The sequence below is a fragment of the Marmota monax genome, unplaced genomic scaffold (genome assembly GCF_021218885.2).
Source record: "Marmota monax isolate L192 unplaced genomic scaffold, Marmota_monax_Labrador192_F-V1.1 WCK01_AAM20220418_F8-fsc00026, whole genome shotgun sequence".
In the NCBI taxonomy this organism is placed as follows: Eukaryota; Metazoa; Chordata; class Mammalia; order Rodentia; family Sciuridae; genus Marmota; species Marmota monax.
The window spans coordinates 15,113,810-15,138,965 of NW_026693108.1; the positions used below are offsets into that span (position 1 = coordinate 15,113,810).

Sequence of the window (25,156 nt, forward strand, 5' to 3'; positions counted from 1 at the left end):
TTAACTCACTGCACAAATTATGCTGTGTGTATTCTGAGAATGTGTCCAGACCTCAGGGATATCAGGAAGCAAGCAAGAATAGTGTCTCACCAAGCACAGTCTCACAGCACTGTGCCTTTATGGGGACACTGCTTATGTTTCTGAGTCTCATTTCAGGCCCTGTTTTTACCACTTATTGTAGGATCTCCTCCATTCTCAACACTAAAGCAAAATGGAGGCCCAGAACCATGGCAAAATGTGTCTCCTGAGAACCCAGTAATACAGAGCCAAAGTCCTTGGTGAGGGGCTTCATCCAAGTGATTTAGGTGCTTCCAAGGACATTGCCACCTTTAAAAAACAATTACGCTGTTGAGCTTTTGTGTTGTCCAGAGATGTGTGCATTTAAGGAATCAGAAGTCTGTAATCCACTTGAAAAAGTTTCTGCCAGAGCAATTGAAATATATTAAGCTTTATTACTTAAAAGAGTAATTGCCAATTTGGAAATTTAAGTCTCATAGGATTCATTCTTTCCCCAAGAAATTTTAGTTAGTGAGTTGTCAGGTAAGTGATAATGTCGTGGCCAAGGCTTTTGGGTTGCTAGGGCCAGAATCTCCCTGCGTTAGTCAGATGAGGAGGGGTGGACAGGAGGGAGCCTGGGGCAGCTCAAGCAGCTGGAGGAAGGGTAACCATCTGGGAACTGGGCTGGTCCTTATGGAAGCAAAGGGCCACTGTCCAGGGCTCAGGGGGCCCTCTGCCTCTCCTCTCTGCTATGAATGGTTCTTCCACTGCTTTTCCTGCTTCTCTCATGGACTCACATTTGCTGAGGGGGCATCTGAATGATTTGATAGCCAGTCTCTGGATTAGGTCCCCTAGTCACCTTGGGTGAGTTAACTGTGGCTAGTGCTCTGGAGGGTTCCTGAGAGGGCAATGCCATTATCCAGAGCTATCCAATAAAGGTAAAGAAGTTCAAGTTTGTAGATGGAGCTGAGTGGGGTTCAGGACCTTTCTGATAGATAAACAGAGAAGCTCCGCAGTCAGAACATGGATACAGTCAGGAGGAATGGAAGGGAAGCTGAGTGGGTACCTCCTGTCAATCTCCTCTCCTCCCTGTTCCTAAAAACTTAATAGAATTGATCTGATAGATAAAAGAAATAAAGATGCAAATGAGGTTATTTTAAATGGAAAATTAAAACATGCTGGTTATGATGTGAGATAAAGATAAGTCATAAGTGACTTAAGTGTTCTGCTCAGTGTTTGGGCATTGGCCTAAGGAAGAGCTTGAGAAGTTGGGCAAGGGTCATTGTGGATCAGTTTCAAAGGCTTTTGTTTAGTGTAGTTGCATGGAGCTTAGATGCTTTGTAGGATAGTGGGGTGTGTGAGTAAGCCCTGGGAGATGGGGAGTGGAGATAAGATTGGGAGTGCATCAGTAAACAGGAAATGAAAGTAATGAAAGAAAGAAAAGTTCAGGAAGAGAACCAGGAAAAAAAAATCAGTCAATGGCTCTATCCTCAGAAAAATGGAAGAGCCAGCAGAGGACTTTGCTCTGAAGAATGAGGTTTGCCAAGCTTCTCTCCCCGCAGCCTGGAAATCCCCAGCAGGCTGGGCAGACAGTATCCACCCCCTTATGAAACATGAGTCTCCCTGAGCACCTTGGTTGGTCCTTGTCTCCTCAGCTCTAACAAGAGGAGTGAGGTCCACAAAGAGCGGCAGACATTTTTCTTTCCTGCAGAGTCCTTCTTCAGAGGCGAGCTCCTTGTGAACCTGGGGAGGGGACAAGCAGCCATGGGAGAAAGGGGGGTATCTAGAGTTGTGCGAGGCCAGTCTCTACCTTCTGGACATTCTTCAAGGTGGAATCTCATCATCTTCAGAGGAGAGTTTGGAAATCATTGGCTCTGGAGATCTTTCATGCCTCTTCCAGCTCTGAAATCTTACAGTAATGACTTTAGATGTTCTGAATTTAGATGAGGCCTTTCCAAGCACCATTTCGTATCCTGCGAATCTTTGACTCTGTGAAGTAGTTGGAGGAAATTTATCAACTCCTCATCTTTAAGATAAGGAATTTGAGTCTCACTAGAATTTGAATAAGTTGTCTGGAGTCCTGTTGCTCCTGAGTGTTAGAGGAGAATGAGGACCTCACGGGGCTTTGGTCAGGGGGCTCTTTCGGTTTTATGCTTTTCTGTGAGCACCCACCTGTGGATGGCCTCTTCTGACTGGAAGAACAAAGAAGATGGGCCAGACCCACAGACAGCTATAGCTCCTATTCTGTTCTCAACGTTGGTCTGGCTGAATGAGTAGAATGGATCTTTGTCTTGTGTAGAATGATGCTGGCACACTCCTTGAATGGCATCCTCACCTCCCAGGCCCACAGCATCATGCACACAGTGACCCTTTCCAGCCTAGAGACTCAGCAGGGTTCCCACTCAATGCCCTTTACTTTGGACCAGTCTTTGTTCTGCCATCTTGTTCTGCCTGGAGTGTACAAGTCTATTCTCCTTGTCCCATTGGGTAGACTGTATGCTCTCTTGTTTGGGCTGCCTGGATTTAGATTCCACGTCTCTCCAAGATGGTAGTTCTTGTACTTATTGTCCCTGTCCACTCTGTCTACCACTGGCTACAGGTCTGTGAGGGTCCACATGTGCAATGCCCAACTCAAACCCAGCACCTCTCGCTTCCAGCTCTGCAGGATATCAGCCCAAAGGCGGGTTGCTCTTTTCCTTCTTCCTTCCCTTCTTCCCTTCCTTCAGCTTGAACCCAGGGCCTCAGTCATGCTAGGCAAGCAATTTACCCCTGAGCTACATCCCAGGGTCCAGTTCTTATCAAAAGAATTAGGTTGCAGAACCAGCGGTGAGTTCTTGGTATGAACTTTTATGCGTATCTAAATGTGAATATGTAGAAGTTTATAATGGCAAAGAGTTCACTGAACACATCCACTTTTACCCTCAAGGTCAGGTAGTCATGGCCTCTTGGGGCCTGGTTTGTTGGTTCCTAAGACAGTTTTTATGGCAAAGAGTAGGGCTTAAAAGAGGAACTACTTACTGGTCCATGCTGTGTCATGGATGGAATCTCAGGCATATTAGCTGAAGAAGCCAGACATGAGAGGCCACATACTGATCCCACCTATATGATCCCACCTACCTCTGTAGAGGTAGAAAGTGGATTTCTGGTTACCTGAATCTGGGCTTCAATATAAGTAACATGAGGGAGTTTTTTGGTTTTTTTTGTTTTTGCATCAGGGATTGAACCCACTGAGCCTCAACCCTTTTTAAAATTTTATTTAAAGACAGGGTCTCACTAAGTTGCTGAGGCTGGCTTTGATCTCATGATGCCAGGAGGGATCTTATGGGGCTGTAAAAATGTCTTCAGCTTATTTTAGGTGATGATTTCTACACAATAAAATTACTAAAATCCATTGAATTGTGTAACTAAAATGTATAAATTGAAGAGATATGAAATATACCTCAATAAAAATATACCACAATATTTTTATCTATAAATATAAATATAACTTTTAAAAAATGGGGTTCAAACTAGACATGGGAAGTTCCATGTGTTAAGTGATGGTTTAGTGAGACAGAAGCTGAGGAGTCTTGGCTCTGGGTGAGGAGTCAGAATTCTACAGGTGATGCTAACTCCAGATTAATTTCTAGGATCAGTTCTTCAGATACCTTTCTTATTGATTTGTATTTTGAGAAGAAGTTCTAGATCTTCTTTCGAAACATTTTTTCTCATGGACAAGACAGAAAAATGTGAACCAGAGCGGTTAAGTAGACCCTGAATGTGATGGATGAAGGTCAGTCTTCCCAACAACCTTCCTTGTCTCTTTTCTTTCTCTTTTCCTCTTCCACTTCACATTTTTACACAAATAATACTTAGTCACCAAAAATTAAAAAAAAAAAACATAAAAATTAAAATTACCCATAACACATTAAGACCATTTTTTGGGACATTTAGATTGATTCCCACTTCTGACTTGCCAAATAATGCCACCTTGAATATCTTTGCACTGTGGGATATTTCCTAAAAATGGAATTTATAGGTCAGAAGGGATGAACTCTCCAATTTGTTCATATCACCACTGTTGTTCCTGAAAATCTGCCTGTGTGATGCAGGATAGCGTTGGTGTGAATTCTCAGTCATGGAAGTCCAGGTATGCTCTGGTTGCCAGAATGTACTGTGCCGGGGTGTTTCCTGGCTGGGTATGTCCTGTGCAGAAAGGGGGAAATGGGGTTCCCACTTGAGGTATGCCGACAGTTCCTGGTATGGATTTTAGTCATGGGCTCCTGGCATGAAGTGAGACTGGCCATGTGAGCATGCACAGAGGCCACGGCCAGGCCAGGACTCTGTCTTTTGAGGGATAATTGAGGGCAAGTTGCTCGTGAGAAGTCTGTGATTAACCCTCTCCCAGTATATGAAGAGCTGTCATTCATGAGAAGTTTAAGTCACTGAATAAGCAGCAGGAACAGTTGGGCAGTACAGTACAGGAAGGCAGTACAGGAAGGCAAGATTTGCCGGCACTCTCTACCAGAACAGGCTAAAAATGGACTGGGTTCCCCTCAGGATATCGTGGCTCCTCTTCCCTTGCGTCTCCTGGCACCTTTCAGCAAAGGCCACATGCCATTGGGATGAATTGGCATGCAGGATTTGGGGACCTCTGAGAAAATGACTGCTGGGCCATGAACTTGACACCACAGCTCTGATTCCAATAGTCTGCCACAAAGCCAGGTGGACATATTCTCCGAACACCGTTCCTTTTCTTCACCCAGCTCATTGGTGAATAAGAGTATAAGTTTTGGACTATCTTTGGCATTCAGTTGTTGTAGTAGCTGTGTGAGGAGATGACTTATTCTCAGTGGTTTGTGTTTCTCCTCTATTCTGTGCTGTTTGCAAACCTTGGATTTCTCAGACCTTTATATTCTTATTTTTAATAAAAGGTAAAGGACTGCTTTTCATGTACTGCTCATCTCTATGTAGCCTTTTCATCTTAAAAAAATTTTTTTTTTAATTTGCTCTTGACATTTTTAAAGCTGAATCATATTTTGTGTGTCTGAACCTTGCCTGTGTTAAAAAGTTGTAGCTTTTTCCTTTGAGGAAGCAGCAAGTGTTATAATCATGTCTTTAATATTTTTTAAGGTGTATTTTTCTGTCTTTCGTTATTGATACTTTGAAAAGTTAAAAAATAACTAGATAGGGGCTGGGGTTGTGGCTCAGCGGTAGAGCGCTTGCCTAGCACGTTTTGAGACACTGGGTTCAATCCTCAGCACCACATAGAAATAAATAAAATAAAGGTATTGTGTCCAACTACAACTAAAGAAAATATTTTAAAAAATAACTAGATAGGCTACAAAATCTAAAAGAATATGTGGCAAAAAATGACCTGTCTGATTATAGTGTTCTTCAAGCCTATCCGATTAATACTTTCCTAACCTCTTGCTCCTCCGAGCTCATCAGGGAGATAGCGGAAGGGGGCCATCTGGGAGTTCTTTAGAAATGGACTCTCCAGCTCCTTCTGAGCTACTGAGTCAGAATCTGCATTTTAGCACGTTAAACTTCCTCCTAGGTGCACACTGCAGAACCTGCTAATACTCAGGGCCCCACCTCTGTGTCTCTTTACTTTGAGCACCTATAAAAAAGTGCTTGGCATTGTGATCAGCTTCTTTCACCTGCATGGACCCATTTAATCCTTGGGACAACCCTGTAAAGCTGGTGTTATTAAAGGCTAAGGAAAGTTATCACAGGGCCTGCCAAAGATGTCACTAGAAGATATTTTCTGGAGTCTGTATGTCTTACGGCCGAGACAGGAAAATCAAGGCCCAACTCATATCTGACTTGAACACCCTGTGCTTCCTGGTGGAGCCCAGGTTCTAGGAAGGACCTCAGGGGCTGTGGAAGGCTGACTGCTGATGGTCCTGCTGTTTTGTGGTATGCAGGCTCTGGAGAAAGGAAGGCCCCCTGCCAATGCTGGGAAGAGCACAGACGCCCCAGGTCTGTAGCATGGCTTCCCAAAGCAGCTGCTTGGGCCCTGGGGGCACTATACAAACGTGTCTCTCAGGCTTACCTGCAAAACAGTAGACCCAGCATGTGTGTGCCTTCAAACCTCCCATCCCCACTGCCCGCCCCCTCTAGTCATTCAGAAGAATAGATGCTTATTAGTTCAACCTTCCATTTCTGAAGTTTTTATGGTATAGCATTTCCTTGGATTCTACTAATGAATGATAGGAAGGGATCTTTAATCAATCCGCAAGTATCATTTTCATTTCTTCTTGGATATTTAATTCTTATTGGTCACACTCCTCTGGAAATAACGATTCCTGCTCCAGTAGTACACCCACCACTTGGAAGGATTTCAAGTTTTCCCAAAATGTGAGGGGTCATGAACCCTCCTGGGGGTATGTGTGTGTGTGAGGTGGGGGACATTCAAAGGTTACAGTTACATTTATTAAAAAATGTTCCACTTAGCAAAATTAATTCTGATAGGCAACCGGAAATTAATATTACAATTAGGATTGACTTATGTACGCAAGTAGCACTTGTTGATGTACCTAAGTAGCACTTGAATTCAAGTCCTAGATGGGATCTCAAAAATAAGGGAACTTTCTAAAATCCACTAGTCCTTCCTGATACTGTTACAAGACTCCCCTGCCCGCCACCACATTTTTTTTTTTTTTTTGGATTTTTAAAATCAGGGCCACATTGTAATTCCCTGCCCAATACCATTTGATGGTGTTTTTTTTTTTTTTAATTTCTCTTTAGGTATCATACTATTTTCTTTTTCTTTGCCACTGACATCGGCTTATTTCATATGAATGCATAATATATTGAATACATATACATTTAAAGTATTGTTTTGATTTGTTTGTGAATTGTTTCTCTTAAAGGGTCTATCTGGGGAAATGAATAATTTCTCATATCCTGTTTTTGCAGGAAGAATTTTAAATCGTTTCTCCAAAGACATTGGACATATGGATGACTTGCTTCCCCTGACATTTCTAGATTTCATCCAGGTAATGTAACAGGAACGACAGTTCTCCAATGGAAAGCTGAAATTCCTATTTTCTCAAGGCTTTTCACAGGGGTTGGGGTGGGAGTAGGGCCCTGAGCCTGGCAATGTGCAGTGCTACCTTAATAAAAACCATGTTTGTAGAAGAAAGGAGTGGTTATGATCAGGAGGCTGAGTTAGCATGAGTAATACCTGGTGTGTAGGAGTGGCCATGCCGTCCTGTCAGGGTTGGTTTGTGGCAGCTACATGCTGGGTAAATGGCTCTCAGCCTGCCTCCCAGGTATCTGGCGTGGTTTTTTTGCTTTACTGTGAACTCATTTCATAATATAGAAACAATCAGCTCTCACGGAAAGATAGCCCAGATTAACTAAATTACGCATTGTATTACCACAAAGGCCAAATATTTACTGCACCCTGCACCGTTTTGTGTGTGTGTGTGTGTGTGTGTGTGTGTGGAGGGGATAAAACCAGGTGTGGTTTCTTACAAAGAAAAGATTAGTAATAATAAGGTGAAAATAATACTTTGTTAACAAGTACAATAGAGAGTAGTTATTGCAAATACAAAGCCTTTAAAGGCAAGCGTGTTTAAGCCAATGATTTGAGCATAGGATCAAAGTCATCTCAGAAAATGTCTTCTTTGTTTTTCTAGGCAGCTTTCCTTTTCACAAGTTGATTGCTCTGTCTTAATGTGTCTTAAAAAAAAAAAACAAAAAACAAGCCCCTAGAAGTATCTTCTATAAAGCATTTGGTTTTGTCTGTGAACTTGAGGTCCTCAAGAACAATGTTGGGTCATTTCATCTCATGTGGTATTGTTTAATTCTGCCTACTTTGCAGTGATTTTTTTTTAAGTGTTTATTTTGGAAATGAAGTGCATCTATCAAAAGCTGCACATATTCTAAAATCCCAGCTTCTGTTGCTAATGCATCCTGAGTTTGAACCCCTTTCACTTCCCCTAAGGGCCAGTTGACAGTTCCAACCGTGAGCCAGGTTAAAGGGTAAGAAGAAGTGCTATGAAGTGCATTTACTGTTTGGGCCTAGTGATCCTTCTCCCTTTTCTTTAGTGCTCAAGAAGTTCTCTGAGTCCAAGGTTAGGACAACCTCTGGAGTCACTGGTTTTTTTTTTAAAAGGAGCCCAAATTACTTAATTTGGAAAATTAGACGTGTCAGAAAAATCAGTAATAGTCCTGATAGGAATACTGAAATTCCTATTAGTCACACAGAAAGGAGGCAATAAATATATCTAACTGCAAACAGCGTAGCCCTTGGGCGATGGCATCCACTGTTTACCAAGGGGAAGTAAACCGAGACTTACCTGGGACTCACGGGTGGAGTCCTCTTACTGCAAACAAGCACCTCTGATTTTTTTTTTTTCCCCTACTTCAAACTTATTTGGTAAATGTGTCCTGCTGGATTTAGCTAAGTTATTCATCCCCAGGAGCAGTCTTCCACTGAAACAGTTTCATTTTTTTTCACAGAATACAGATGACTGGAAGTACACATTTTGACAGTGATTGTTAATTACTTTGAGAAGATTTTGTGAAAGGTTGCTTTCCTTCGAAACTTCAAGTTAGGCGAAGGCTGGGTTCCCAGGGCCGGCTGGCCCACTGTGTGCTTAGCAGAGTGAGCCCTGCTAATTAGAATCCCTCATGTGTTTTTCGGATCGCATGTGGAGGGAAAGGATGCTACTTAATTTCAATATAGACACTCTCAGCAGTGTGAAGAGAGAACATTCTAGTCTCGTTGTACTTCTGTTTAACCAGATAGACAAGGGCCTTTTTTTTTTTTTAAATCTGCTCACATAATCTTGGTAAACTTATCATTGTTGAATACTATTGGTCCCAATTAGCTGATTTCTTGAGTCAACCCGCAGAGGTAAATCTTGATGGTATTGTCTCCAAGAAAGGAGTTTTATAGAGAGGATAACTCAGTTATCAATTATGATAAAGATCTATTGTCACTTGTTTTGTTTGCAGGTGTCTTTAATAAGGCTTCCCATAATCCCTTCAGGAAGAAATATTTTCTCCTTTTAAAAATAGTATTAGCTCAATATAAAAGCGCTGATCCCTGCCATTGTTGTTGATTCTTTGAGGGACATTTCCCAACATTCATTGTTTAAATGGTTGTCAGGAGGAATCAAATGAAACTCCATAAACAATGCCCTCACTGGCTCATCTGACTTGTGTGCCGAGCCTTTCTTGGGAGGATTTGCATTCGATGAGTGGGCTTTTGACTGAGCTATCACCCGGATCATTTTGAAGTATTTGGGGCCTGTTGCTATATTAGCCAGCAAAGGTTTTTATTAAAGCCACAAAAATGAATTTAACTTGCCCTCAAATAAAGGCCAACAAAAGTCTTAAGTGTAAATTAATTTAGGTTCTTTTTTTTTTTTTTCTTTATAAGTTGGATAGGACTGTGTAAGGATAAAAACAACCTGTGGTGTTCTGGGACTCTTAATGGAATCATGTAAACTTAAAATAAACACTATTATGGTAAGCACATAGAATGAAAACTAATTTTCCAAATCAAATACATTATATTCAATTCATTTTCCCCAATCAACCAAATGTTTAAAACCTGTTAGTTATAACAGCAATCTTCTGGAAATTAATTAGAAGCCTATTAGCTCTGCTAGCTGAGCCGAATGAAGGGGTTGCTCCTTACATTTCTAAATAGTCTCCTGAATTAAATCGAAGCAAGGTCAAAATGACAATCAGCTGCACTCACCTTTTGGCTCTTTAGGGTGGTGGTGGTGGTGGGAGGGTTGATCTTCAGTTGATCTTTAGGGTGGTGGTGGTGGGAGGGTTGTTTGGTTTTTCAGTGGAAATTTTGTCAACTCTAACTAAACCTTTCAATACATTTTTAAACATTTAAGTACCCTTCAGGTAAGCCCTACAGGTAGCATGAATATTATCTGTCTCAGCAGCCCTGCCCTCTCAATGGCATGGGTGTCTGAAAGGGAAATGACTTTTCAAGCCTCTTGTCTGCTCATCAATTCTTCTAAAGGGTTCATTAGCCCCTTTCAAAATTGAGATAGTAGAAAATTTCCTGTCTGCCTTTGTTCTTAATGTCATTAGCAGAACCCTCTGTTGACATCAGCAGGCCCAGGGTTTCAATGTCTCTCATCAGATTCTGTGGGTATTTACAGCAAAACCAGCTTCCCCCTGGGTGCAGAGAAACAAAGCACGAAGGCCTCGGCTGCTGAGTCTGACTGAGACAATGGAGTTTAGTAAGGACTGGGCTGTTTTATCAGGAAGTACCCTTGGTGATGTCTAGCAGGGGGTAGGGTGCTTGCTGATACCCAGGAAAGCTGCACATCATCTGATATTCTTGAGCCAGAAAGAACTTGGCAGGATATAGTAACAAACAGAATAAAAATCAAAATTCAAAGCTTAGAAACCCCGCTGGGGATATAGCCCAGGGTTAGAGTACTTGCCTACCTTGTGCAGGGTTCTGGGTTTAATCCCCAGCATCCCCAAAACAAAAGTTAGTATCTTTATGAATAGGGAGTTAAGCTTTCCACTTATCAGGATATTTTGCTGGTTTGTATTTTTTTTTCTGCCTAAAGATATGCATATGCTCATGCTTTTTGAGAGTTAAAATCAAATCCCTATAGAAATAATATGATTCCTTTTTCCCTGTGGAGTTTCATATCCAAAGCATGCATTTTTGATTACTTTTTCTATAAGATAATGATTAGTTTTATTGTTTTATAAGTAAGAGTTCAGAACAGTGGCTCACTGGGATAGAACTTGTGTTTACAGTTGAGTCTGATGCTGAGGAATCAGTGAGGGACCAGAACATAGTCCCTCTGCTTCTGGCATGATGTCCAGAGCCACTGTGCTCTGTAGAAGCCAGGCAGAAACCAGGGACAGAGTTACTCTGATGAAATGACTGAAATAAGGAAATCCTATTAAAAGGTGAGCAAATTCTTTCACTGGGAAGGGGTTATTTGCCTGACTGTGTCCCTGGTACTTCAACAAAAGATTTGTATTTGTGTGAGCATTGAGAGTTTTTTATATTGTTAGTCACTGTAGAATGCTCATGGAAAACAGCGTCATATCTAGTTTGGAAAATGTTTGCCACTTGCAGCTGCCTACATTAGAGTGAGAAGTTCAGAATGTGTGGAGGGCAGATGGGACAGGTCGTGGAACAGTAGTGATCTAAAGGTGAGTTTTTGACAGATGAGGGTAGAAGGGTAGGTCAAAATGGAAGGATGTTTCAAATATATCATAAGACATAAATATACCATTGCAAATATTATGTATAGAATATGAGGTAACAGCCTGCAGGTTCTGGGTAGGTTGCCCTGGGTTTATCAGGCAAGTTAGCTAGGGACTGTCACTGCACATCTGGCTTAGCAGTGTTGTTCAGATATGTTGTTTCTTTGCTGTTTGAACAATTGTAACTTCTATAAATATTAACAAGATTTTGAAAACTAAGTTATCTGTCAACTTAAAAGTTGGCATTTCTATGAAAACAGGAATCAAATACAGGTATTTGAAGATGTTTATCTAGATCTCAGGTATGAGAAATCAATGAGGGGGAGACTGTTTGAACAGGAATTTGGCCCTCAAAAGAGGTTGTATGTGGGTAAACCAAAAAAGAAAGCATAGATCACTGAAATTCATATTTTTAAGTATGTGATGAGTATAAATACAGAAGCATGATTGTAAAACCTCATTTTCTTAAAATAATGATTGAATTGTTAATAGATGCCATATTTGTAATCTTTTAATAGCATTTTAATGGTATTTTTAAATATAAATTTAATAATGCAAATATTTGTGATATTTAGTGGGCAGATATATTTTATGACACTGTTTGCAGTTAAATGTATTTTGAAAAATCTTGAAATTCCCCCAACAGGAAAACATTATTTCTATTATAAATGTATGAATTTTGAAAAGAATCACTAATGCTTTTCAGTTCTTCTTATTCCTATACCATGCCCCACCCCACTGATCTTTTATTGAGCTGCTTTTATTGTGTGTTGGATGTACAGAGATGAAAAAGAGCCTTTATCTTCATTTGCTAACAAGCATTTATGGAGTGTCTTATGTGTGCAGGCCCCGTTTTGGGCTTGGGGATACAGAACTTGAGTGGAATGGGATCCTGTCTTCTGAGGCATGACGCTGGGAGGGACCCATAGAAAGCCACCAGTGCAATGCTGGGTGACAAAGTTACAAAAGAGGGAGCACTGCAGGAGAATGGTTAAGACTTTCGCAGGAGACACGTTTCCAATCCCAGGTGTGCACTTTCAGTTGTCTTATCTTGGGGAGCTCATGAGACTTCCAGAGGTGGGTGTGCTGTGGGTAGTTGGAAGCAGGAGTGCTTCAGAAAGAGCTGGTACCAGTGTAGAGCCTGCGTCTTCTTCCCTCAGGAGGTAGTCAGTGACCCTGGGCACTGGTTGCCCAGAGACAGGGAAGTCCTTTGAAGGGCCATGAGTTCCTGAGGTTTAAAGAGAAAGCAGAGAAACAGAAGAGCTGCAGAGTGAGCAGAAAGGAGAAGAGGAAGACTGGTGTTGGGGAAGCCAAAGGAAGATGGTGTGTTAAACAGAAAGGAGAAGGTGCGAGACAAGGCATCAGGCCAGCTGGGTGAGGGGGGTCCCTAGTGACCACCAGCCAGGAGCAAGTCCAAGAAGGGAGTCCAGGATGCCGGCTTTGGGATGGTAAGAGCAGAGTGGAATGGAGAGCGTCCTGTTTGGAATACAGGGTGTGGGGAGGTGTTGCTGGGTCCTGGAGTTTTTAGTTCTTGTGGGGTGCAATGAGGGGGGGGCATTGCATGTGTCAAGGGACAGGTGAGGCTGAATCCAGAGGGGTAAAGGCTGGACAAGAGTCAGAGATGGCTACAGACTTCCTCTCTCCGTTCAGGGAATGCCCTGAGACCGGGGAGGACAAGGAAGGAAGCTCTCTCCTCCAATACTGACCTAACTCCATTGTCAGTCAGTGGTCTAGACAGAATGAAGAAGTCAGCGATTCTTGATTCTTGTTTTATCTATTCATTCATTTTCTCCTCCTGGGTTAGGTGGCGGCTGGCGTTTCCTCTAGAATGCTAGTGAGTGGGCTGCCTCTCAGGGCCCATGCTCTGCCCCAGAGTTACTCGCAGTTCTTCCTAAACTTGTTCATGCTACTTGTCCTTGTAATTTCATGAATTGATGAATAGGAATGGCAAATAGCAGAGTGGTTTGACAAGTTGACGGCTTTGAAAAGATGTAATAAAGACTTCACTAGTAAGTGTTTTTTCCCCCTCCGTAATTTAAATGTGGATGAAAATAAATGAGGGTCAGCGAGTAATGGGAGGACTAGAAGAGGACCCTGTACTCAAGAGTTTCCCAGGAGTCTCAAAAACTGTAGATAGTGCATTATAGGTGTGTTTATATAAAGAAGATCATGAGAAACTCCATCTTCAGGTCAGAATCTATACATGTTTTCTTCAAATATATCCATATATATATTGGAACTACGGATTAAACTAAGGGGCATTCAATCACTGAACCAATCCCCAACCCTGTTTTGTACTTTATTTAGAGACAGGGTCTCACTAAATTGCTTAGTGCCTTGCTTTTGCCAAGACTGGTTTTGAACTCTAGATTCTCCTGCCTCCGCCTCCAGAGCTGCTGGGAAATAGATTTTTTTATTTGTTCTTTGTAGTTATACATGACAGTAGTTGGTGGTACATGATGTGGATTTACACTGGTTGTGTATTCACATTCTACTGTCTTTCCTGTTCCCATTCTTTCTCCCTTCCTATCCTTGTTTTTAAGTTAAAGCAAAGTTTTAAGGTTTTGCATTATTTCAGAGCTGCCTTCTCTGTGTTCAGATCACAGCAGGTAAGCAGGCTTCTTCTGTAGCCTGCCTGGGGAAGTTGGGGAAGGCATCCAGATGCTTCCTGAACCACATGTAGAGGAGGAGGACATACATGGCAGGAAGCCTAGAGCATGGAATGTTCACAGGGAACCACAGGGTAGGACAGCCATGTCAATAAGCTAGAGACAGGCATTGGAGGAGATAAAGGTGGGTGGCCCCAAAGGATCAGATCTCAGGGAAACTTGTGTTTCAAGAGTTTAGTTTTGCTGGGCACAGTGGCACAAGCCTACAATCCCAGTGGCTCAGGAGGCTGAGGCAGGAGGATCAAGTTCAAAGCCAGCCACAGCAGAAGTGAGGTTCTAAGCTATTCAGTGAGACCCTGTCTTTAAATAAAATACAAATAGGAAAATGGACCTGGGGATGTGGCTCAGTGGTTGAGTGCCCCTGAGTTCAATTCCAGTACCACCCCTCACCCCCACCCCCCAAAAAGTTTAGTTTTAGAGTGGTAGGTAGAAGGGTACAGGGAGGAACAAGGATGGAGTTGCAGTAACACAGGGAGGACAGGAAAGGACACGTTTGAATGCCATTCCCTTGGGACATCCAAGTAGGAACACCAAAGTGTGGGCAATGCAAGCCCTTGATTCTGCATAGTGGGTCCACATTGCAGGATAGCTCCTCCCCCAGGGCACATGTCAGCCACAAGCCCTTTTCCCAACAGCACCAGCATGCATACCACCATGCTAGAGTAACCCTTAGCTCTAGGTGTGTTGCTCTCTAGTCAGATTGTAGTTGCTTGGAGAATTGGAGCTGTTAGGAGTTCCAGAGGAAGAAGGAAGGCAGCATAGGAGTCTAATGGATGCAGTCTGTTTAGTGTGCTTTACCTGAGGGTTCAAGAATCCTGAAATTGCTTCAGCCAGTGCTGTTGGCTTCCCAGGCTCATGTGTTATAGGCATGAGGGTTGAGCGTGCTGCACAGGGATGGATGTGCATGACTGGGTGGCACTTACAGCATAAGTGAGGTTCAAGGATCAGGTAGGGCGGAGTGGGGGAGCCTCGGATCCCACATTGTCATTTCAATGCCAGCTCTATCCTTAGTCTTTCTTCTTTTCACACACTCTGCACCTTTAAAACCCCTATATGCCATAGGGGTTGCCGTGAGGCTAAAATGGCATTTTTTTCATTAAAATTATTTTTTGTTTTGCTTTGTGTTTTGTTTTGTTTTAGAGATGGGACCTTGCTATGTTGTCCAGGCTAGCCCCAAGCTCCTGGGCTCCAGTGGTCCTCCTGCCTCACCCCAAGTAGTTAGTACTATAGGTGTGTGCTACCATGACTGGTTAAATTATATATATATATACATATAGAGAGAGATTTCTTTTTCCTCTGGGTATGCTGGGAATTGAACCCAGGGCTTTGCATATGCTGACAGGTACGCTACCACTGAGTCACACCCCAGCACCATTTCAGCAAAACTTTTAGTGTATTGTCCAAGCACATGACATGCATACATAAGGGGTAGTTATATTGAAACTACATTTATTTTTAAATGGGACAAATAGTCTCTAGCAGCATTGGTCGAATCATGTTGTATTATAGTAACAATGTCAAATGGACACCAGCCCAATAATATCACTACATGTGTTTGTACCCCAGATTCTAGGGGTGTACATACACATTTATGAACCCTGAAGATTTAAATGGCTGTTTCCCATTTAGAGTTACAGTATCAGAATCAGTTTTCCTCAGAAGAGACCACAGAATGTGACATATTTCATATTCACGTGATTTCCGTAGTGCTTGTGAAACTTCCTTGGTCCCCAATAGCAATGAGTAGAGTCTCAATGATCTGGAATTCTTGTCTTTACCATCATCACTTCCGAGAGGTCTTCCTGTGGGACAAATGTGAAAATGAACCTACGATGCAGAGGTGGGACTTGGGCATGTCAGTTTCCCTTTTTTACGATTCGGGGTTGCTCTGAGCATGCAAACCCATGCACAGCTGCCCTCAGCAAAATGCTGAAATTTATTGAGGAGAACTGAATTGCAAACCTTTCTTCCCCACACACCCTCATCCAAAAAAAAAAAAAAAAAAAAAAAACAGCTTGACTGAGCTTAAATAACTGACTTTTCATATCCTTTCATGGGACACAAAGGGCTAATCCTGAGGCTACTTGAGCCACCAATGCAGGCGGTGGTGGAGACCACCACGGAATGTGTCATTGCCTCCCCCCCCCCCCCCCAAAACACATTGACTGCGGCTTTATGAAGTGAAAATGCCCAAGCAAAAGAAAATGTGAAGGAGGTGTCCTCAGTCATCTCTTCCTGGGGGAGGAGTGAGAAAAAGCTTCTGCATCTGGGCATTGAGAACAAAGCCGGCCTAAGACTTGGGGATAATAGGCCGGGTCACTGGCTTTTATAGAAGCATAAGGGTGGGACTGCCTTGGCTTGTCTCAGTACCACTGACCCTTGCATTTCATTGTGTAGAGATGTCAGGGAAAGTGTGTAGAAAGCTCATGAACAATGACTTTGTCATTTGTTCACCCCTGCCCCCCACTCCCACCCTCAAATCCCCCTCGCACAAAAGAGATTGTTAGTGAGGTTGCTTTGCCCTCGTTTCAAAGATCTCTGTCTTACTCTTTAAGAGTAAAATCATCCATTTTAACTGAATCACAGTGTTTTCATGCTTTCAACAGCAACAAAAGAGGTTTAGTCCGAGAGTTTGCAAGGAGGGAATAGTCGTGATGATTCTTGCCAGCTGCCAGGTTAAAGTGGGTTTCCTGCCACGGACAGGGGAGTTGATGACATGGTTCTTGACCAGACTTGACCCGCGGGCTTCAGTGATCAGGGTGATAGGATTCACACAGGCCCACTCCAATGATTCCCTTACCTTTCTTTTTCTTTACTTTTCATTCTTTCTTTCTTTTCTTTTTCTTTTTTTAATGACAATGAGATGGTTGGGTCCTTTCCAGTGAGATAGTTAGCACACAGAGAAAGCAGCACTGTCAACATCAGCATGGTGACAGTTAATCACCAGGGACCCTCCCAGGCTTCCAGGCTGGCAACCAGTGTTACAATTTGTCCCAGCATGTGCGCTCCAATGATAATGGTTGTCGTTTAACAAGACGCTAATTAAGACCTAAAGAAAAAAAAATGAAGGGTCTCATTTTTTATCGAGCCTGGTGGTATTCTGCAGAGCATAGAACTTTGCATCCTGGCATTATTGGATGATGTCCATGGCAAAACAATTGTGGCCATTCACAGAGTGGTCTCTTGTCGTCTCGCATCCTGCATCACGATAAAATGGGCAGTTATTACTCAGGAGAGGAAAATGGCTACACGTTTAGTCTTCGAGGACCCTCAGAGTCTCCATATGCGATTCTTGATTGCATTCATTTTAGTTTAGGTACCTAATGGTTTTCTTGATAAGATGAACAAGAGAGGGTGAGGCTGGCGAACTTGCCTCTGTTTTATTAACATCTCGCGTTTGCTGATCCTCATGTGGACGTGTCTTCTCTGTGATGTGGGACACAGTCCATTATAGTTGTGATGGTCTCCTGCTTGTGAGTTTCCTGACTCACTGGTGTCTTGCAGCCCTTTCTCTAGGTCACTGAGCATTCTCTGATTGTCCTCTGCATTCAGTCCTGAAGCAGGAAGCCCAGAGTGCGCTCACAGCAAGGGGCCAGCACCCCATGGGGCAGTTGTCACCCATGGCCATGTTTGTTCTGAGGCACATTGGACCTCATGTGTGTCCCTTTGCCCCCACTATCAGTGCCCTGAAGGCTGTCACCTCTGGGCATTGTGACTATTCTGTATACATTGCCCAGTATTTGAACATGGAATTCTGGTGGCATAATTTTTTTACCCTATCTTTATTTTTAATTGGGATGTAGTTTACATACAATAAAATAAACTTTGTCCTTTAGTTTGCTGGATTTTGATAATTGTGCACATCTCTGTGACTGCCACTCTGAAATGAGATATAGGACATTTCTCTTGCTCTCAGAATGTCTCCTGTGCCATACTGCAATTTCCACACCCCAGCCTCGCCCACATTGCCTTCAACATAGATTCGATTTCCTGTTTCAGGCCTACATATACAAGGAATCAATACAGAATATGTTTTTTCTGTGGCTGGATTATCTTGCTCATCCTAATGTTTTTTCCTTCCAGGCATGTTTTGAGGGTTTCTTTTTAAATTTTTTCCTGAATAGTAAGTATCCCATTGTAGGAAGATACCCGATTTTATTTATCTTTTCTGCACATGACATTTGGATTGTTGCTTTTTTTCCTTTTTAAGCAGTTGACCCTTTTATTCGAGTGTTTATGGGCACATATGTTTTCATTCCTCCTAGATAAAATACCTAAGAGTGAGTTATAGTGAGGATTATGTTTACTTTAAAAAAATAAAACAGCACATGAACAAAAAGTCTTTTGAAATGCTTGTACCACTTTACACACTCACCAACAATTTATGGGCAGTCCAGTTGCTCTGAGTGCTTATTAACATTTAGTTAATCAGTCATTTTGATTTTCGTCTTCCTCCTGGGTATAGCTGATGTGGTTGGTGTTTTAGTTTGTATTTCCCTGATGATTAATGGTATCATGCTCTTTTCATACATGCTTATTGGCTATTTAGATATTTTTGGTAAAATATTGGTTCAGATCTCCTGCTGATTTTTTAAAAACTATTTTTGGAAATCTTGTCACTGATTTCTATGTACATTTTATGTATTTTTAATATTAGTGCTTTGTGAATGCTTTCTCCTCCTTGGTGTCTTGCTTTTTTAATTTTTTAAAAAATTTTTTCGTTCTAGTTGGACACAATACCTTCATTTAATTTGTTTTTATGTGGTGCTGAGGATGGAACCCAGGGCCTCACACATGCTAGGCGCTAGCGCTCTACTGCTGAGCCACAACCCCAGCCTGGTGTCGTGCTTTCTGACCTTTATTTCTTTCTTTCTCTTGCTGTGCTGGGGATGGAACATAGGACTTTATGCATACACAAGTGTGCTTTTTAATATTCTTTTTGGTATATTTTTAGTTGGTTTTAATTTTGATGAAGCTCAGAGTACTTGATATTCTTCTATTCTGTTGAGGGGATTGTTTTAAGTATTCTCTGTTTGTCGCTAGTGTTTAATGCTCTTTTTAAATCTTCCCTTGTGTAGTACGTGTTTTTGTGTCCTAAGAAACCTTGGTGCTGTCCTCTGGACTGTGAAGATACTTTCCTGTTGTTCTGCGTTTTTAAGAATCGATGAGTCTTGTGTTGGTTTCAGTGTGTGGCATGAGGACTAACTGGTGGTTGGGGTTTATTTTCAACCCCTGGTTATTCCAGCCACATTGGTTAAAAAGACTATTCATTGAATTGGTCTTAATAGGACCTGCCTGTGAGCAGGTCCTGTGTGTGCACTTGATTTTGTAATACTGATCTGTGTGTCCTTGGATCTGTGCCACAGTGTCTTGGTTATTGTTCATTTTAGTAAAGCATGAGACCCAAGTCCTCCAATTTTGTACCTCTTTTGTCAAGATTGTTTTGTGCATTGTGGTCCTTTAAATTTTAGAATTAACTTGTCAATTTTTTTTTTTAAAGTCTTGCTAGTGGGTTTGATCCTAATACCATTTAGTGGTGGTGGGATGGGGAAGCCACGCTGGGAGATTGACAGGAGTCTTCAGCCATAGATCAGTATGGGGCCGGGGCAGGGGATGTCTGTAAATCTTAACAATATTCAGTATCTGATTTATCATCCTGGTATATCTTTCCACTTATTTAATTCTTCTTTACTTTTTCTCAGAAATATTTTGTAGTTTTCCATATTGCCCTTCTTTAGTTGCATTTATTCTTGAGTATTTGATACTCTCCTGTTCTGTTGAGGGTATTGTTTTAAATATCATCTTTTGTTTGCTAGTGTTTAGTGCAGTTGATTTATGTATGCTGACCCCATCATTGAACTTGTTCAATTCACACTGCATTTCTTGGAATTGTTTCATTGTTTATTAATTCTGTAGAATTTTCTACATATACAGTCATGTCAGTGGCAAATAATAAGTTTTACTTCTCTCTTTCCCATATTTATGATTTTTATTTCCTTTTCTTGATTTATTGGTGTGGCTTGGGCTGCCAGTACAATGGACAGTACTAGTGATAAGACTTACTTATACATTTAGGGAGAAAAATGTCAGTATTTTCCCATCAAGTAGGAGGTTAATTACAATTGTGTGTGTGTGTGTGTGTATTTTCCAGTGGAAATTTGACCTGGGTAATTTTACCTTTTTTTCTGTTAACACATTGAATAATTTCCAGTATTCTGAGAGTTAAAAATGTTTTTAATCAAAAAGGAGTTTGAATTTTGACAACTATTTCCCCCTCGCCTGTTCAGATAATCATATAATTATTTCCCTTTCCTGTTTTTTTTTTTTTGTGTGTGTGTGTGTGTATGTGTATGTGTGTGTGTTTGTGGTTCTGGGAGTTGAACACAGTTCTTCATGCATACTAGGCAAGCACTCTACCACTGAGCTATACCCCAGCCCTCTCCTTTACTCTTGTAATATGGCAAATTATACTGGTTGATATTTGTGGGTTAAATTAACCTTGTATTTCTGGGATAAACTCCACTGGTCATGGTATCATTGTATTCAGTTGTTGATATTTTGTCTTGAATTCTGTATCTATTGTTCCTGAAGGATGTGGGTCTGTAGTTTGCTCTTCTTGTAATCTTTTTTGTCAGTTTTTGGTATTCAAGATAAACATTGATTTCATGAAAAGAATTGACAAGGGATTTTTCCTTGTGATGGTCAATTCCATGAGTTTCATGTGTCACCTGGGTTAGGCTTCACTACCCTGTTATTTAGTCAGGTGTTGCTGTGATGGTATTTCGTAAATGTGATTAAAGTTCATAATCAGGTGATTTCCAGTGAGGAGCATTATTTCAGGTAATCTGGATGAGCCTAATTCAGTCAGTGAAAAGGCCCAAGAGCTGCAGAAGGCTGTGGATGACATCTTTATGTCCAGCACTAAGAGCTTCTGTGTGGATTCTGGACCTGCCTGGCCGCCCCCTGATTTCTTGCCATCAGTCCCCTGATATTTATCTTGGTTCTGATTTTCTAGTGGAAATCTGTCTGCTACTTGCTCCTCTGTTTTCTGAAAGAGAATAGAGGGTTTCTCCCTAATTGTTTCATAGAATTCACCAGTGAAAGTCTATAGGCCAGGAATTTTCTTAGTGGGTATTTTGATTATGCTTCTCATTTCTTTCCAACTCTAAGTCGACATGGTATTATTCAGATTTCTATTCCTTCTCATGTTGCTCTTTGTCCATTATTTTTTCAAAAAATGTGCCCTTTGGGTCAAAATGTGAAATCAATGGGTGCAGTGTTTATCCTCTTTTCGTGCCTGGGCTCCCTTTGTGTTACCCGCTTAAAATCACCATCATGGTAATCCCACCCACCCTGTTTTCCCTTGCTTAGTTTTGGTGTGACAGCTTATTTATTTCATTATTGTTTTCCAAGAATCCACCTTTCAGTTCACTGATTCTTCTCCTTAATATTCATTAATATCTATTTATTAAAATTTATATTCTTGTTATACTTTAATATGCTATTTTATACTTTTATGGTAAATTTTTAGGCTCTGGACTTTTAGCCTTTTGGGTTTGTTGTTGTTGTTATTTAAGAATGTAGAAAATGGCCTTTAGTTTATCATGTTTTCACATCTTCTGTATCTACTGATTTGTATATCCTTGTTCTATCAGTTGTTGAGATAAGTGGGCCAGAATTTCCCACTGTGACTGAAGTTGTTTCTCCTAGGTTCTGTCAGATTTTGCTTTATGCATTCTGGAACTATATTTTCAGATTCATATAAATTGATATATTTTCCCCCCTTTTGTGTGGTGCTGGGGATCTCATGCCAGGCAAGCAGTCTACCACTGAGCCACACTCTAGCCCTTAATATGTGCCTTTTAAAAGAAGTCTCAGGACCTGGAGTTGTGGCTCAGGGGTGGAGCGCCTGCCTGGCATGTGTGAAGGCACTGAGTTCAATTCTCAGCACCATATAAATAAATAAAATAAAGGTCCATCGACAACTAAAAAAAATATTTAAAAAAATTAAAAAGTAGTCTATCTTCAGATTCCTTCCTTGGGTTTTGTAGTGAGTTTATTGACCCTGAAGGAAGATAGAAAGGAAGACTTTGATCAGATGTGCTGAACCAAAGGCAGGAATGGTTGCTGTGTTCCCTCCTGCCTTCTCTCCTGTGTTGACGAACAGGGTGTAACCCACCAGCCATTCTCTCTTCAGTGCAGCTGGCCTTGACTCAAGACACAGAGCTAACTGAAGGATGACACAGGTCCCTGGACTGCTCTGGATATGAAAAGATCACCAGCCAAATGAAGGATAAAGGAGTGGTTACTGTATCCAAATTCAGAAAGGCTTAATCTTAGAGAACTTGTGTGTGGATCTCCTCATAAGAATCAGTCATGCCAGCATCCCATAAAGTTCTGACTTAACAGAGGTAACTGAGTTGGCTGAGGTCAAAAGAACCAGGTGACAGAGGAGAGACCTCCCAAGGAGGGTCCAGTAACAATAGACCTGGGAACCAGAGTTGACCTCTGAACTGCCCAAGGGCAGGTGCCATACAAACAAGTCACACCTGTGGATTTCATGCTGACTCTGTCAGTGTTAAGGCTTAGGAGCTTACCTTTAAGGCCTTCCATATTTTCCCCTTTGCTTGGATTCATCCTGTAATTGCAATGTAGTGTATAATTTGATAGGACTTACATTTTTATTTCTTAATACTCTTGGAGATTTGTACAGCCTGCTCTGAATTTTAGTGCTTCCACAAGAATCTTGTATTAGCCAGCAACACAATCTGTTATGATAGTCATTTCATCCAGAGGTAATTTTTTTTATCTCATGTGTTTTCAGAATAAATAGATGGAAGATGAGTAAACAGCTTACTGATCAAAAACTAGGCATCCGGGTATTTGTTTTTGTTTTCTTTTTTTCTAAATCAGGGAAAATCTTGCCATGCTTTCTTGCCAAGAAGTGACTCCTGCTTTAATTATTGCACTGAAGTCATATCTTCTGCAAAATCAATAATAGTTCGAGGCAATCTGGATGATTTGCACTTATCAGAATCTGGAACAGAATTCTAGAGGCTGACTGACAGCAGTATTAAAAGCTTTCCAGTTCCATTGAGTTGTTAGCAATCTTGATGGTGCTGATCTTATTTTTTTAATACTGTAAACAAGTAATAGGAGTACTGTCTACTGATTAAGTAGCCTTATGAGTAAATATGTATTTTCACTTTGAGCCTAATAACAGATACGAGACAGAGTTCAAATAAGGAGTGAGGCAGAAGGATGGATGGCATGAATTTGCATAAAATAAGAAGAATATATTTTTACTGCTGTTTATAGGAAACAAGTTATTTGGCACAAGCTTCCTACACTTGGTGGAACAGAATCCTATGGAATTAAGTGTAAAGTAAATTGCAGGTAGATACCTAGACGTTCCTACAGAACTATAAGCTGTTTGGTCGACAGATGCCAAACAGGCAGACGAGTACTTGTAATGGAAATTTGCCCGTGAAAATACATTAAAACCTGTAATAGTACAGTATGATATTAATTCTAGAGTATCTGCTTGGGACAAAATTTGTATTTTTACCACCATTCAAATGCAGCTTTTGTGCATGCAAAGTAGTCAACTCTTGCTTTGTGTTCTTAGATTTTTGTGTCTTTACTAAATAATTAAATTTGATTCTTCCCCCCTTTTCTTAAGTCATTTTGCTTTTGAGGCTTACAAATTCATCTTTCTTATGAAACTTTTTTCTTCCTGTTTTTTTTTTTTATCTTGAAACAATAGTTCTAAAATCAACATGTCTCATTGTGTTCTGTTAGCAAGCAATTTAAGATCTTCTTAGTGCTTGCAAACTCATTACCTAATTAGCTGAGAATCTAGGTCTAATCTCACGAGAGAGGCCAGATACAACCACAGGAAACCTAACAAAATTCTTAAATGCATAGAAAGGGACAGTATGTAAAAGAGGAATATATTCAGGTATTTTTTCAAATATGGGGTGCGCTATCATGCAGAGATTCAGAGAACAGACTTGGGATTAAAGTGACTGTATTATCTGACTTAACCCCTGAGCCTGTTTTCTCCTTTGTAAATGGCAGTGAGAAGCCCTTCTACTTAGATCAGATATGAGAATGAAGTTAGATAATGCAGGTGAAATACTTAAGAGGTTGCACACAAGGCAAGCATCATGAAGTGTTATCTTTTTTTTTTTTCCTGGTATTTCAAAGGGCAAGGCAATTGTACTTTGCTTTGGTTGTCAACTAGATATAGAAAATTGTGTAATTTCTTCAATATTCTGAGGACATTTGCCATATGTACTAGCAAGGAAGTAACATTTTCCTGGTTGGGAGCAGTGTTTTAAACACCACAATTAACATTTTTCATAAGCATCATTTTTTTTCCTTTATTGCTTTTGCACGCCTCGTTAGCAGTTCATTTAGATGTAAGTGTGGTTTGTTGGAAACAGCTGCTCACAGGCAGATCTGTCTGAGGATGAAGTGCTCTGGATATCCTTTCCATGAGTGGTAAATAAAGTCCTTCACCTTTGTCGTCCTGACACCCAGGTCAGGATGCTTGCTTACACCAAGGAGGCTGACCTGGAACGGACACAGTTTGATTTCTTGGGATTCACTAATGTACATTATCTAGCTTTTGTGTTTCTCTTGATAATGACACAACAGTTCATAATGCATTGGAAATGAAACACCAAATTTATCTTTTTTTTTATTCTGGGCATGGTGGCACATGCCTGTAATCACAACAACTCAGGAGGCTAAGGCAAGAGGATAGCAAGTTCAAGGCCGGCCTCAGCAACTTAGCAAGACCCTGTATCAAAAAATAAACAAACAAAAAAGGCTGGGTATGTGGCTCAGTGGTTAAGCACCTCTGGATTCAAACCCTGGTGGTATTATTATTATTATTATTATTATTTTGTTTTTTTAAATACTAAATATGCTAAGTAAGTATTTGGTACCTTTTCTCTTAGTATCCCTGAAATTCTCAGCAGTTTCAGAACAGTAATTCTTCACTGAAAAGAAGCAAAGACTTGAAACAAACAAATAAAAAAGGTTACAGAATAAAACAAGCATATTAAAAAATATTGAGTTACCTCCAGTTCTCTAAGTTATCAATGCTGAGAATTAGAAAAAATATTTGGAAAGGACAGTAACAGGCATGAGGTTTAGTGGCCATTTTATGTCAAGAACGCACATTTAAGCAAGATAGACCTTAAACATGGTTGAGGAAAGTCAACGTCATTTTGGTACATGAGGCATTTAGGAAACAAAGTGCTTGCTTCCTTGTGTGCTTG

The 25,156-nt window shown here is 41.0% G+C and overlaps 1 protein-coding gene across 3 annotated transcripts in view; it reads left to right on the forward strand.

The window, feature by feature from the left end:
- The window catches only part of Abcc4 (ATP binding cassette subfamily C member 4), a 223,627-nt gene that overhangs the window by 141,291 nt on the left and 57,180 nt on the right, over positions 1-25,156 (forward strand). For 2 of the 3 annotated variants that reach the window (XM_046454929.2, XM_046454930.2), the window contains one exon: positions 6,901-6,980. In XM_046454929.2, coding sequence (XP_046310885.1) covers positions 6,901-6,980 — 80 coding nt within the window. Of the gene's footprint in view, positions 1-6,900; positions 6,981-8,451; positions 9,690-25,156 lie in introns of those variants that run through there. The other variant, XM_046454931.2, reaches the window with a different exon arrangement.